This window comes from Temnothorax americanus, unplaced genomic scaffold (assembly GCF_048541705.1).
Source record: "Temnothorax americanus isolate GAGA-0224 unplaced genomic scaffold, ASM4854170v1 Scaffold8, whole genome shotgun sequence".
Taxonomy (NCBI): Eukaryota; Metazoa; Arthropoda; class Insecta; order Hymenoptera; family Formicidae; genus Temnothorax; species Temnothorax americanus.
The window spans coordinates 4,778,347-4,794,875 of NW_027509802.1; the positions used below are offsets into that span (position 1 = coordinate 4,778,347).

Here is a 16,529-nt window from a genome sequence, read left to right on the forward strand (position 1 = left end):
TAAGAGAAGTGTGAGTGGTGCAATCGATTGATTTGAGTACGGCAGCAACGTAATAATAATAACAGATGTTTATTTCCCATAAAGAAATATTTCGTGAAGAGGGTTGCGCGCGTGACAGCGTGACAGCGGACTGCGCAGATGCGCGTTTCTACCCCTTCCATTACAGCGCGTTATACTGTAACATTCCTCATTCTAGTGCGTGCTGTCTTGAGTTACGGTTATTTTTTCGCAATGGTATAACTTGCACTTGAAATGTCGATGTAACGGTTGTCAATGTATATTGCTGATAAATGTTACATATAATTCCTTCTTGAAAATATCTTTGATTCGAGTATTTTTGTATTTCCTAAATGGCGTTTTCTTACTTTTGTTTGCCGATTGCATCCATTTACATTTTTATTCTAGAAAGGATGTATAGTTAAATGATCGATTTTTATGTGACAACAACGAATATCTTCCTGTTTGAAGACATTAAAAGTATTTCTGTTATACAAGATCAACCTGTTGTAAACAGTATAGTTGTTGCTGAAAAAGCAAAAATTGGCGGATCAATGAATATTTATGAAACAGTTGCTCATATAATGGGTAAGCAGTTTTGTGCAAAACTAAACAAAGAAAGATACTAAATACATATAATGGCCATAAAATAGAAGTAAAATCAAAATAACAATTAAAGTAATTTAAATCGACCTGACTGGCAATATATATAACGTCTTTCCGATATGAACATTGAAAAACTGTGAGCCAACTTGGTTTGTCGGATTCACACAGCACTTTTTTCAGATCGATATCGAGACATTATTAATTTTAACCATGGTTTTGGTCAGTTGATGTAATTTCTAAATTAAATAGTTTTTAATTTTATTGCGAAAAATATTACCCCAGCCAGGGTTTGAACCTGGAACCTCCCGTATACCGTGCGGGTGTCGTGCCAATTCGACCACTGGGGCTGTGGTAATATTTACCGCACAAAATTACCTTTTTTAAAAAAAAGTAAAAAAAGGCGCCAAGTACACGTATAGTAGTGTATATGTTGTTACCTAAAAAAAAAAAGAAAGTGGTAGTATTATACCTCGAAAAAACCTAAGTAGCAAGTGGTAGATCTTTATATCTCGAAAAATCTCGAAAAAATCTAAGCAGTAGTATCTTTATTTCCGAAAAATTATAACCCAAGTGATACACGTCACAAAATTATGTTACCTTATCAAAAAGAAGAGTCGCGCTTCAAGTGATCTATTACAATTACAAAAAAAAATGATATCTCTTTAAATTAGAGCGCCAATTACAGAGAGAACATGTATATTGCCTCAAAAAATAATTGTTGCACTACTTTGAAAAATTTTTACATTGTGTCAATTAGAAAAGAATGTATAATAACAATTTTATAAGATTAAAAAATTTTATTTAAATTTAACAAGGGAATACAAGATATTTAAATACAAAGTTATTTACATGTGTATTTTTTAATGGCCACAAAGAATTACAGAGGTAACAGTACAAAATAAAAATATTTTATTAAAATACATAAATTTTTCTTGTAAAAAAAACTTGGCGCTGCTAGACCTCGAAATTTTAAATAAATATGGACAACAAAAAATAAAAATAATTCAGAGAAAAATGCGATGGGAGTAATATTAAATGATTATCAGCGTGGATGTGGGAGTGAGTGATATGGGTGTGCGTGACTACGCGGATGGCGGATAATGCGGCTTATAATTAAGTATAGAATAAGTTTATTTATTTATTTAAAATTTCGAGGTCTAGCAGCGCCAAGTTTTTTTACAAGAAAAATTTATGTATTTTAATAAAAAATTTTTATTTTGTACTGTTACCTTTGTAATTCTTTGTGGCCATTAAAAAATACACATGTAAATAACTTTGTATTTAAATATTTTGTATTCCCTTGTTAAATTTAAATAAAATTTTTTAATCTTATAAAATTGTTATTATACATTCTTTTCTAATTGACACAATGTAAAAATTTTTCAAAGTAGTGCAACAATTATTTTTTGAGGCAATATACATGTTCTCTCTGTAATTAGCGCTCTAATTTAAAGAGATATCATTTCTTTTTTGTAATTGTAATAGATCACTTGAAGCGCGACTCTTCTTTTTGATAAGGTAACATAATTTTGTGACGTGTATCACTTGGGTTATAATTTTTCGGAAATAAAAATACTACTGCTTAGATTTTTTCGAGATTTTTCGAGATATAAAGATCTACCACTTGCTACTTAGGTTTTTTCAAGGTATAATACTACCACTTTCTTTTTTTTTTAGGTAACAACATATACACTACTATGCGTGTACTTGGCGCTCTTTTTTACCTTTTTTTAAAAAGGTAATTTTGTACGGATATCACGCCTTTTTGTAGTGTTACGCATCTTAATCTTATAAACAATATATCTTATAATCTTATAAACAGTATATAATACAAGGTATGAAGCTAAAAGTGTTACGGACTATTATTTCTAAAGAAAACAACAATTTAATATTTTGCTTAGTTTTTTTTTAAATAATAATCTGTAACCCTTTTAGTTGTACACCTTGTATATATTTTTCAATTTTAACATAAAACATAATCGCAATAAAGCATGATTAATGTTAATAAGTCGTTAACTGTAAAATTCTTTATTTATTTTTATTTGCGTGTCTTACTGAATGTTGTTCGCAACTGTATATGTACCGATATCTTCAGGTATCGATATTTTTGATAATTATTTTTACGTCAGACATAATTTTAATTCATCCAATTTTTATTATGTCTAGACATAATTTTTGCCCAATTTTTATTATGTCTAGACATAATTTTAATTCAGCGATTTTATTATGTTATGACAAAATTTTAATTCTGCCGCTAGAGAAATTTTAAGTCGATTGTTATGAATCAAGCTTGAATTCAATGTTTAGGTGTCCCAGGTTGCCGATGACGAGGTCCACATAGCGCGCTCTATAGTTTTCGGTGTCCAGGTATATTAATACCTTGAATTCGATGGCCACGTATTCCAAGTTGCCGATGACGAGGTCCACATAGTGCGCTTCGTAGTTTTCGGTGTCTACATGTATTAATACCTCGAATTCGATATCTACGTGTCGTACATTGGGTGTGTTCAGCCGATACTTTGCTAGCCTAGCAATCGTGAGCAGTCGCTCTTTTTCGCTCGTTTCCTCTCTTTTGACCTACTGGATTAAAAAGAGAGGAAACGAGCAAAAACGAGCGACTGCTCACGATTGCTAGGCTAGCGGAGTATCGGCTGAACGCACCCATTTAGATTTAAAATTATTAATACACCTAGACACCAAAAACTATGAAGCGCACTATGTGGACCTCGTCATCAGCAACCTTGGACACCTAGACATCAATTTCAAGATATTAATACACGTAGATACCGAAAACTACGGAGCGCAATATGTGGACCTCGTCATCGGCAACCTGGGACACCTAAACATTGAATTTAACATATTATTACACCTGGACACCGAAAACTACGGAGCGCACTATGTGGACCTTGTCATCGGCAACCTGGGACACCTAAACATCAATTTCAAGGTATTAATACACGTAGACACCGAAAACTACAGAGCGCACTATGTGGACTTCGTCATCGGCAACCTGGGACACTTAAACATCGAATTCAAGGTATTAATACACGTAGACACCGAAAACTACGGAGCTCACTATCTAGACATCGTCATCGGCAACCTGGGACACTTAGACATCGCATTCAACGTATTATTACACCTGGACACCGAAAACTACGAAACGCATTATGTGGACCTCGTCATCGGCAACCTGGGACACGTGGACATCGAATTCAAGGTATTAATACACGTAGACACCGAAAACTACGGAGCGCACTATGTGGACCTTGTCATCGGCAACCTGGGACACCTAGACATCGAATTCAACGTACGATTACACCTGGACACCGAAAACTATGAAGCGCACTATCTGGATCCCGTCATCGGCAACCTGGGACACGTGAACATCGAATTCAAGGTATTAATACACGTAGACACCGAAAACTACGGAGCGCACTATGTGGACCTTGTCATCGGCAACCTGGGACACCTAGACATCGCATTCAACGTACGATTACACCTGGACACAGAAAACTATGAAGCGCATTATCTGGATCCCGTCATCGGCAACCTGGGATACATAGACATCAAATTCAAGCTTGATTCATAAGAATCGACTTAAAAATTCCCTAGCGGCACTTTCTGCCAAGCGTAGAGAACCTTCTTTTCCGTTGACTCTATATTTATTATATATATACCTAATTTACCTAAATAAAAATCTTCCTCCTGACCGATAAGGCCCAGTTTCACAAGTGTCGGTTAACTTTTAATCTTAGATTAACTCACTCTTCGTTTCTTTCTAAGGGGGACGTTAGAAGGAGACGAAAAGTGAGTTAATCTAAGATTAAAAGTTAACCGACACTTGTGAAACTGGACCTTCTAATTTCGAAATACGCGCGCGATATCGAAACTGGCGATACCTGCGCCGCCAGTGTCGAAATAGTGAAAGTGACGTTCTCTGTTTGTTACATGTATGTTACAAAGAGCGGTCGACGTAGATGACGTATCTTAAAAATAAATTTTCGCATTTGGACTTTGCGTCGCAATATCTCCGCTCGTAGGGCACGTAGCGGAATATTATGAGAGAAACCCCCCCCCCCCTAATTGGACCCCAAGCTATCGATCAAGCCTACTTAGAACTTAATTCGTTCACTCGTTATCGAGATCTCAACATCTCGGGTACTCGCAACCCGTCGCGTCGCGTAAAAGAGTCACGGTCGGTCTCGCTCCGCGTGTACTTGGCGCGAGACACTACCGTGTCTCTTGATACGTATTCGTATCTTAAAAATAAATTGTCACATTTGGACTTTGCGTCGCAATATCTCCGCTCGTAGGGCACGTAGCGGAATATTATGAGAGAAACCCCCCCCCTAATTGGACCCCAAGCTATCGATCAAGCCTACTTAGAACTTGATCCGTTCACTCTTTATCGAGATCTCAACATCTTGAGTACTCGCAACCCGTCGCGTCGCGTAAAAGAGTCACGGTCGGTCTCGCTCCGCGTGTACTTGGCGCGAGACACTACCGTGTCTCTTGATATCATATAGAATTTCATAATTGCACATTTTTCTGTTTTTAGTTGTAACATGTTATATTACTTTTATCAGCAATTATTATTCGAGATATAGGAGACGTTTTCATTTGCAGCATAAAGACAACAACAGTGAGAATCCAGACGAAGAACTGAAAGCAAATATCAAATATAAATGTTGCACGTTTAAAATTTTGTTGTTTAATAAGTTATATTTTTAGATATATGTAGATGTGAATTAAAGACTAACCTTGCAAACAAACTCGTAACCAAAATAAAATAGACGTAATCCACTAAACACCAATGGACGAAGTGATATTTGCAAAACAAACTGGAAAATCTATTACATGATAATGTGATTATTATAAAAAATATTTAAGAAAAATTTAGAATCGGAAATGTTTAAGAAAGTTATTTTACCTTTTCGCGTGCTTCGGTGAAACAGATGAGATTTGTTAATTTATGAATTATGTCCTTGGTCTTTTTTGCCTGAAATAATATAAAATTAACTATATTGCTTAATAATTGTATTTTTCTTGATAATTGTACATATGCATTATTTATATATTTAAAAATTTGCAATAAAAAAAATATAAATTATAAAAAATGTATATTTTTGCAATATATTAACTATTTTTTTTACTTATAAACTATCATTTTTTACGCTAAAGTAAATGTAACATTTTTGTAAATTATTATAATTTTTAGAAAAAGTAAAGATCGTGTAAAACTTTTACTTGTAAAACCTATATGTTCTCATTAAACTATTTACTAATGATTCACTGGATATCAGCTTACCTTTGCAGTAACGGTTTCGCAAAGGTGGTTAAATGATAGGACTTCCGTTAAACATATAGCAAACCATATGTCGCTATACAAAGTAATAACTTGAGTCGAATTGAATCACCGTACATTTCTTTTAAGCATAACATTGTGTGATATTGAAAATAAAACATTGCGATTAAAACAGTGAAATAACATAACATCTGTAGGGTCATATGTATTTCAAATAAGCCATGTATGTCGGAACCTATCCTGCAAAGTTCCGAGTGGAGGTGCCTAAAAAATGTAATGTATTAATGGATGAAGGCATGCTACTGAGAAGTTGAAATATACAATATAACTATGGATCTGTTGTTTCTAAATATTTACTATTTCTAAATTCTAAAATAAATGAAAGAATTTATATGCGTGCATCATTTACCTTTTATTTAAACGAAATAAGCACTATAAATTCAATTTATACAAGAAAACTTATTTTTTATATTATTATATAGTATTAATGTTTCTCATGTTATACAAGAATAAACGTTGTGAATATTATAAGTTTATAAATCAACAACTTTTGTTAAACAGATAAAATATGCACATATATGTATGTGCAACAAATTGTTACAAATTAACCATTAATTAAGAATATGATTATGATTATAACACAATATTTACTGATTTGTTCTTTTTTTAATAAAAAATTTTCAACTTCTCTGTATTATCTTATTATATATATCAATTTACATTGCGATCCATAATACACGCTTGCGATTTCTAGCGTTGTGCATGTAAGGTCGAATAATAAGGGTCTTCTTCCATGTGCATCTTAGCCCATATTCTTCAGTTTCAGACAATTCTTCAATGTAATGGTTTATTTTATCTAATCTAGTACCTATATATCTGTAATTTTAAAAGCATTAAAAATAAATAATTTATTGAATTCTTGTCTACTGTGTATTAAAGTAAAAGTATATAAATTATCGGTTACTTTTTTGTTTATATCTATAGTTTTATAAAAATAATAGTACGCTATAAGTTTCTGAGTTTGTACATTATGTTGAAGAATTTGTATCTAATGCGTAACAGCAAATAAATGTTTATAAAAGATGACATGAATAAGAAATAATTCAATTAATATTAATTATATTATCTTAATTAATAACATTTTTAATTTACAAGAATTTTGTAATTTACTAAATTATATTAACAGACTTTAATAATAAGCTTATTAAATCTAGCAAATTCTCTTCTCTAAAATAATTTTAAGAAACAAAATATACAAACCTTAAAAGAAACATATACATAATATCTATAAGAATATTGATATGTAAAGGATAATTTTTAATGATAGGGATGAACATGGCTCTTATATCATTATGTTTCTCTATAAACCATAAAGAATCGATAAACCATGTCATACACATCATTGTAAACCATGAAATAAATAAATGCTTCATTGAGTTTCGTATTTTATGATATTCCTTAGGTGTTCCGAGCAGTTCTAATGTATTATCCACCAAGCTCAGTTTTCTTATACATATCTGGAATTTCTGAGGATAAAAAATAGTGATAAATAGTAGAGGTAATATATAATGTTATAGATATCTCTCTGAAAAACATGCATGTATGTATATTGTATACACATTTAAAGGTGTGTTTTATGCAATAAAGCAGTGACTTATAACATGCATTTTGTGTTGTCGCAAAATATAAATTCATTTGGCTTCAAGTTTGATCAAAATGTTTCCAAATAGAAAGTAAGAATTTTTAAATAAAAATAAAGATAATTTTAGATCAGAAGATAGTATATGTGTTATTTGACTTATTTGTTTTACTTTTAATATTATACTTATATAGGATATTACAACATATACAGAGTAAAAAAATATACCTTATATCTTTGAAAATTAGTAGTTATGGATATTACCGTCACAGTCATATTTAATATTACTAAGAAAACGTCTAAACCGTCACTAATAATACTTCTCCGCGAAAAAAAGTTTGTCACATTATAAAACACATAAACGTAACCACTCCATATAATTAACATGTAAAAAATACTTAAATAAACTCTTGGGTGATCGAAGGGATATCTGAGAACTCCGAAACCGAAGATACAAGAGACTAAGGAAATGGGTTGTAAAGCCTGTTCTAGAGTGTTGACCATGATCTTGCGATTTCATGCACGTACTGAGAGTCAGGACGTAATAGAAATGTCATATTCATCACGATGATGAGATGACACTTCATTACATTGTCACATTAGCATCGTTAAATCGTTAAACAGTAACGCAGATGTACACAGTTGAGATAATCGATCTTTGTGCAAAATATTACTTGATCTGCTTTAACTGCGTTTTATACTAATTAAATATATGTACGCATATATATGTATAAATACATGTACTATACTTAGAATGAAACACAATCGTGTCTCTTGATAACTATCATAAAACTAATGTGATTTACAAAATCTGATTTGAATATGATTTAAACCCTTCAGTTAAAGAATTATATATGGAAACTACGAAAAATCTTGAATTTTTCTTTATTATTGAAAACAATTTTTAAATAATTTTTGTTATAAAGCCAAAAATTACTATTTTAGTAAAAGTTATATTTTTATAATTTTATACACTATGTGTGTGTATTAATTATTTTTATATGTATATACACATACGTGTAAAACAAACATTGTACAAACCATAAGAGGAAAGTAAAAAGTAAGTCCACACACACAAACGTGTTGATATGATTACTGTGATTTGATATATATATATATGAATTGAAAGTAATAAAGAATTAATTTTCTTTAAAATTGCATACCAGAAGAAAATTATTTTATATAAATTAGGGATTTATGATTTTATACATTTAAAACCTATTATTTTACAAACAATAATTGTACCATATAATACTATACTTATTATAAAAGTGCTAATTTGCTTATTTCTTCTTAAAAATCCTTTGCTGTTTTTGGTATAATAGACATCTGTATTACGATGATCATAAATGTTGTAATTGCAACGATAAACTGGAAAAAAGTATAAATTAATGTTTTATATTGATAAGAGCTAATAAGATAATAAAGATAATTTTAAATTGATATGTACTACAAAAATAGACATAATAATAAAGGCTATATAAGATATTTAAAAAATTGATAGTCTTTTAATTTATAACATAATGTATGTAAGAGTAAAAAATGAAATATAAAATATTAAATATATATATACCAACTTTTCGTAAAAGACTATTGCCAAAATAGAAGAGACCCAGTCCAGTGAATTTTAGCGGATGATGTATTATTTGCAATGAAAACTGATAAATCTGCATACATCAAATTGTTATTTATAAATTAAAATAATTTACAAAGGTTACATCTTATTATTAAAATCTTTTTACCTCATGACGAACATCAGCATATCGAAGATTATCTGTCATATGATGAATTATTTTTTCCATTTCTTTAGCCTAAAATTGATAATTTATTTTATTATTAAATAATTAAATATTATATGTATAACTCTATTAATAAATATATAATAATATATAATTAATGAATATGTATATTATATATTTTTTGAAATGTTTTAACATATATTTGCAATAAACGCATACGCACATGTGCATATACACTTTATTACATGTGGATATTTACCTTAGCAGTGACTTTCTCACATATATAATTTAAACTGAAAAAGCTGGCCAAATGTATGGCAAGATATAAACACATACCAAACCAAACGAATGTCGAACGTACATATCGACCTTTCGTTTGTATATGCATGTAAATGAAATTACACACTCTTGCTACATGCATTAGATAGGCTGCCATTTCCATAGTCATTTGCGGTCCAAATATTGTATTTAAATCACGAGCGATTTGACATAGTTCTAAGTGGAGATGCCTAACCAAAAAGAACAAAATTTATTTTTAAAATTATTTTGCTACTTTTTTTAATAAATCGAATTTCTTTCAAATTTGACATTTACTACATTCATTATTAAATCAATTCTATCAATGATTTATTTTAACACATTGGTAAACCTATTTACATTGAGGTCCACAGAACAAGCTTGTAATCAGTACACATGATATATCTGCCAGTACTTGGTACAGTTTTTTTCCATAAATATCTTAATTTATATTCTTTTTTTATTATCAAATATCTCATGTGCTCGTTGACTTTATCAAATCCGGTGCCAATATACCTATATTACAAAGCAAAAGTGATTGTATAGTTTTAGAATATACGATGTTATTAAATGTTATTAAATATTAATGATAATTGTTAAGACATACAGAAATATACCTATTATATTTTATCAAATAGATTAAACTAAGTCGCCATTTACGGTCCGCGGTCCGCGCTGGATCTTCATGATCTAATTATTATATAAATTTATTGTGTATTATACATATACATATCTTTTCCAACATTAGTAAACTGTGCGCCGACTAGATTCCTCCGACTTATAACACCCGTTGGATTGAAACTCCCTCCCTCTTGGGAATTAAATCGATTTTATTTAACTACTAAATAACTGTAGATAATAATTTCTTTGCAGTTATTTACTATTATTAACCGGTTATTGCGATAAATATTATCACATGCCTCAGTGGTCGAATTGGTACGAGGAAGGTTCCAGGTTTGAACGTTGGCTAAGGTAATATTTTTCGCAATAATTTCTTTACAGTTATTTAGATAGATAAATCAAATCGATTTAATTATCGGGAGAGAAGAAATTTCACTCCAACGGGAACTGTGTTATAAGTCTGACAAATCTAGTCGGCGCGCAGTTTACTAATGTTGGAAAAGATATGTGTAATACACAAAGAAAATATACATAACAATTAAGCTACACACACACCAAGATCCAGCGCGGACCGTAAATGGTGATTTAGTTTAATCTGTTTGATTGCATATCATAACGGTCGTATAATTCTCGTAATATTATATTTTGTTTTATTTATATTTATCTGTAGAAATAATTTGCAGCAAAGTAGTTTATAAATAAGTCTGTGCAAGACATTTATAATGTATTCTTCTGTAAATTATTTATACTAAAAGATTTATAAATTTTTATTTTTTAAAGAATGTTATATTTTTAGAGAAGAACATATACTACCATTTCTTAAAATGTGCATTATTTGAAATACTTTTTCGTTGTATTTCTTTCCTGTCTCTCTTCCTTTCATTATAATACGATAAATTAAAAAATATATATATATATATATATTACACATAAATATTTCAAAAATTATACAAACCATAAAAAAGTCATCAGTAATAAATCCATCAATATATTGACACGATGAAAATGATTTGTAATGTAAGGTATAATCATACATCGATGATCTTTCATCGCATGGAACCACCATATCATATCAAATATATTCAACACGTAGCTACATACGAACCATCCAATTAAGACACTTTTTGCATATGCGCGTAGTTTTTGATACATTTTTGGAGTACCTAGCTCTTCCAACGTATCGTCTACAGCGGCAAGTCTTTTCATAAATAATCTAAATTTCTGAACAGTATTGAGAAACAATTTAAAGCACTAGGTGACAGTGTCGTCAAATATATATTTATTTTCTATAACGTAACTAAACAATGTTACTTAAAGGAACTCTTTGCTATAAAATTATATAATATTTTGACAATAAATTTTCGATAAACATATACCTTATCTTGATATACACTCATAACAATAGAAGTAATAGTAGTGAGACCGCCATGTATATGGACTATATTAGAAGTTGACAGAAACCAGTTTCCTGCTTTAAGTGCGGTTATCACATAATAACAGAGGCAACCATAACTAATCCATACTGTCAGGTTATAGAGAATATTTAAATAAAATTTCTTCGGGGAACAGATACCTATGCCGAAAACACCACAAGTCAGAAGTAAGGAATGTACTGCCTGTTGTACCGTAGTTATCGTAGTCATCACTCTGGTAATTTCTGTTGCAAACTAATGTCACTTGCTATTTGAACATGTTTTCTCAATATATAGCTCGAATTTATGATGGCGACATAATAATGCTTTGTTAGATCAATATGGTATGCATTATTTAATTCTTTGATAAACATACAGAATGTGTCGATCGATGTTGCCAGACGGCATTAGTGACAATACTTGGCAAACTTTTAATTTTGAACAGTTACCAATTGAACCATTTTATTTTATATAACAATTGTATGACAGATGAAGATTAAGCAACAGTACTTTTTACTGAGTGGATCTTTTTGAAGAGTAAGTCTTTATAATTAATAATTGCATTTATTTTTTATGTGAAAATTAGATTTTAATTATTATACGAGGTCTGTTCAAAAATTTGTTATACTTTTGTCTTTATAAGTTTTGTCGACTTTATAAATTTTTCCGTATCTTTTATATTTTTCGAGATATTTGCCTCGGGCACTAATTGAATCTTGATTTTATAGCATATTTTACTTTAACCTTGACGTTTTCGCAGTTACAATATAGAGTCTTATAAAAAGTATAACCCTTAATATGACATTAAACCAATCATATATTGTATATATTTCTTCTCTTTCCCCTGCATATATTAGCATTCATGGGAATATACATATATATATATATATATATATATATATATATATATATATATATATAATAGAACAGTGATATTAAATGTAGAAAATAAGACGTCATTTCAAAAGTTATTTGTGCTGTAAATATTAAGTTTAACTCGCAAGTAAGAGGCAAGATAATTCTAAAAAAAGATATGCCTGTCAAGAAACATATTTTTTGAAAAGGAGCTATGGCCACAATTAAAATTATAATTTTTAAAGTCAAAATAATTTTTATAATTTATTATTTTTATGATTTCTATATAGAATTGTCAATTAAATTTTATTATTAAAAGGTATATCGGTAATTATGCAGTATAGGGGAAGCACCTCCGATGACCTTGACCTTGACATATGTTGTCAAGGTCACCCTCCTGAGTGACCTTCAGAAGGTTTTAGCCGTCGCTCGTTTTTTATTAAAAAGTTATAAACAAAAAGTTTCGAAAATATAGCAGTTATTTTAAGTACTGAGAGGCATAAACGACTAACATTACGTTTTTCTTTAAAGCAGAGAATAATTTATTTCGCGAGAAAGTCGCTGCTTTACCAAAACACAACATTTAAAGCAGTAAATTGTTGATAAATTGAAATTTTTTTGTTAAAGCAGAGAATACATTATTTTGCGAAAAAATCGCTGCTTTACCAAAACACAACATTTAAAGCAGTAAATCGTACCTATGTAGGTTAGTGACGCGCTTTAAAAGTATTTAAGTGTTTAAAGCGCGTCAACTAACCTATATATGCACCTATATATGCTATACTTTCCAAACTTTTTTTGTTAATAACTTTTTAACGAATAGCGAGCGACGGCTAAAACTTTCTGAAGGTCACTCGTAGTCATGACCTTGACAACATATATCAAGGTCATTGAAATCGGTGAGGTCGCCAAACTTTTTTTTGTTAATAACTTTTTAATAAAAAACGAGCGACGGCTAAAACCTTCTGAAGGTCACTCAGGAGGGTGACCTTGACAACATATGTCAAGGTCAAGGTCATCGGAGGTGCTTCCCCTATACTGCATAATTACCCTAGAAACATTATATTATGGAATTGAATAGTGTAACGCGTCAGTTTTTAATATAATTTTTTTAATTTGTTAAAAATGCCAAAAATTTATGTTTTAATAATAATAAAATTATTATGTGCAGCCACAGGTTTCTTTATATTTCAGTTTGTAATTATCTCTCACTAATAAATATTGCATATGCCATGTGTATATTTACGTTGTCAAATCTGGTACCAATATACTTGTACAAATATTGTCTCACAACTAATGAAATAAATCATAAAATCTATGATTTACAATAAATAACATGAATTTATTAACAAATATAAATTGTTAATTTTTATTAAAAAAAGATTATATAAAAGTGCATTAAGGCTATACTATAACATCAATTTTTAATAGAATTAAAAAAAAATGTATTCAAAATGTTAAGAATTGAAGTATATATTTATATTAATTACAAGAAACTCTTACAATCGCAATTAAATCTGTAAAAATAGAATAATGCATGCAAATAACATAAATCAAATATGTGTACATACACGTGTGTGTGTTTGCAAACTATACTATATGTTATACTAGTACACTATACTTTTTCACATTTTTTTATGTGTGTTTATCATTATTATCACTCATTTATTATTATTATTATCATTAACATTTCAAGCATAGCAATTATATTTGGTACATTTTAGTCAAACAGAGTCATTGAAAATACTTATATAATTTATTTATAAGCACGATAGGAAATATTACAACATAGTATTATTATATACATGATAATTGTGAGATTTACATTAGTTGAGCGAGACATCTAATTGGTATAATTATAAACAGTAATCTTTATATATTCTTGCGATGCTAGAGTCTTGTGATGTTTCTGAATTGATTACTCCGTTTTGAAGACAAGTGTTTAACATTTGTATCAGGATAATCATGATCGTTGTAATTGTCATGCAGCACTGAAAAACGATACACTAATTAATTTTTATGACATACATAAATTGCATTTTATTGGAATGTAAGATAAGTTAAAAATTAATAGTACACACACATACATACACATCATATGTGATAACTAGTAATAACATTCTTTATTGATAACTTTAAAAGAAATTTGTTTAATATCTGTAATTTTTGTAATATAAAACACGATGTAGAAATAAAGTAAAAGGATAAAATTAATAATAAACCTTCCAAAAAAATTGATTGCCAAAGTAGAAGAGACCCATTCCAGAAAACTTTAGCGGACGATGCATTCTTTGCAAAATAAGCTGATGTATCTACAAATTATTATTTAAAATTTTAAATAATTGGTTTTATTTCTACTTTTTCTGCTGTTAGAATTTTTTTACCTCTTTCCTAATATTGGAATATCGAAGAACATTTGTCAATTGATGAACTACTTTGTCAATTTTATTAGCCTGTTTAAAATTTATTATTATTATGTACATTACATTTTTTTATTGAAGACACCTTACCTTAGCACTGACATTCTCACAAATGCAATTTATGACACAGGGTTTTGTCACAAATATAGCGGTCCATGATGATATATGATACCATGCGATTATTGGTATTTCCGTCCGATCTTTCTGCATTAGCATTCCATATAAGTAATAACAAGATGATGTTAAGAATAATAGGTAAGACGCAATTTCGAAAGTCATTTGCGTTCCAAATATCAAATTCAATTCGCGTGCAATGCGACATAATTCTAAATGGAGATGCCTGAAAGGATAGATTTCGTTACTAAGATGTAGAAATTGTGAGAATTGATGAAAAGTAGTTTTAATAATTTATTGTTAACTTTTTTATTCTTATATTAGCACTGATTAATATTTTATGCAAATATATATGTGTACCGATTTACGTTGAGCTCCATAATATTTGTTTGTAACTGTCAGCATATAAAGTGTACCGATAACTGCAGGTAATTGAAAATTTTTTCCATGTATTTCTCAATCCACGCTTCTCTTTTACCAGTAGACATTGCATATGTTCCTGTACTTTATCAAATCTGGTACCAATATACCTGTATTATAAAAGACATTTTACAAATTTTAACAGCGAAATTATTGATCCCAATCTTTTAATAAGAAGCTTGTAAAACAAATTATAATATATATAATTTTTTAATAAAAAAAATTATATATTTAGTTACAGAATATTATATACCTATAATATTTAAAGTGTCTAAAAATGTTTTTATTAAAAATGCTAATAACAACTGCATTATTTTAATAATTATTGAAAAATTATATGAATTGTATGAATACGAAATACGTATTTTAACTGTAAAAATAACATGTGATTTGCATTAAATTGATAAATTGATAGATATACGTAATAAATACAGACCACATGAAGGTGATAAATACTAAATCCACAAGAGTGTTAACGTGAAGACTATGATTATATATGTGAGGTACAATGAATCCCCATGAAGTAATTTTTTTTCTGTCCAACCACCACTTTGTATCACAAAAATTGACGACAAGGCTGTACACGAGCCATCCAATTACTATTCGTTTCGACCACATATGTATTTTTTGGTATATCTTTGGAGTTCCCAACTCTTCTAAAGTGTCATCTACAGCAGCAAGTTTCTTCATACATATTCGAAATCTCTAAAATAATATTAGACACATTTTTAAAAGATATCGTTATGCTATTATATTTCTATGATCAGAAATATGTCCAAGCAGAGACTATTCAATTATTATAATCTATAGGTAGATAAAACCATCAGATATTGATATGTAATTATTATAACTCAACGTTATAACTTTTCATTAACGTAATTAATATTTATAAAAATTTAAATATTGAACACAAAATTATATCTTGTCATAATATACACTAAAGATCACAGATGTAATTGTGGTAATGATGTTAATCTCCATAACGATGATACTAATGGTAGTCCGACATAAAGCTCTCAGTGATAGAGAGCTCACCATGTAGTACAAAAGATAGCCATAAATATAAACCATACTATTAAAGAATATAAAATACTTAAATATACA

At 29.6% G+C, this 16,529-nt stretch overlaps 3 protein-coding genes and 1 long non-coding RNA gene across 7 annotated transcripts in view; 1 reads left to right on the forward strand and 3 right to left on the reverse strand.

The window, feature by feature from the left end:
- LOC143907289 (uncharacterized) overlaps positions 1-16,529 on the forward strand; it is a 25,662-nt gene continuing 9,133 nt past the window's right edge. The window contains exons 1-2 of one of the 2 annotated variants that reach the window (XR_013259822.1): positions 1-234; positions 406-585. This is a non-coding gene — a long non-coding RNA (uncharacterized LOC143907289). Of the gene's footprint in view, positions 586-16,529 lie in introns of both variants that reach the window. The other variant, XR_013259821.1, reaches the window with a different exon arrangement.
- LOC143907050 (uncharacterized) lies at positions 4,407-8,051 on the reverse strand. The gene is made up of 4 exons (XM_077423547.1): positions 7,956-8,051; positions 5,534-5,602; positions 5,364-5,453; positions 4,407-5,265 (listed from the first exon to the last, which is right to left on the reverse strand). The coding sequence occupies exons 1-4, from the start codon at positions 8,049-8,051 to the stop codon at positions 5,158-5,160; spliced, it is 363 nt and encodes a 120-aa protein (XP_077279673.1). The 3' UTR covers positions 4,407-5,157.
- On the reverse strand, positions 8,744-12,293 carry LOC143907337 (putative gustatory receptor 28b). The gene is made up of 7 exons (XM_077424038.1): positions 11,581-12,293; positions 11,160-11,425; positions 9,944-10,099; positions 9,546-9,795; positions 9,290-9,358; positions 9,125-9,214; positions 8,744-8,918 (listed from the first exon to the last, which is right to left on the reverse strand). The coding sequence occupies exons 1-7, from the start codon at positions 11,845-11,847 to the stop codon at positions 8,841-8,843; spliced, it is 1,176 nt and encodes a 391-aa protein (XP_077280164.1). The 5' UTR covers positions 11,848-12,293; the 3' UTR covers positions 8,744-8,840.
- LOC143907079 (uncharacterized) overlaps positions 15,093-16,529 on the reverse strand; it is a 3,085-nt gene continuing 1,648 nt past the window's right edge. For all 3 annotated transcript variants that reach the window (XM_077423597.1, XM_077423598.1, XM_077423596.1), the window contains 3 exons: positions 15,862-16,130; positions 15,366-15,535; positions 15,093-15,231 (listed from right to left, as the gene is read on the reverse strand). In XM_077423597.1, the coding sequence (XP_077279723.1) occupies positions 15,370-15,535; positions 15,862-16,130 (435 nt within the window). In that variant the 3' untranslated portion in view covers positions 15,093-15,231; positions 15,366-15,369. The remainder of the gene's footprint in view (positions 15,232-15,365; positions 15,536-15,861; positions 16,131-16,529) is intronic.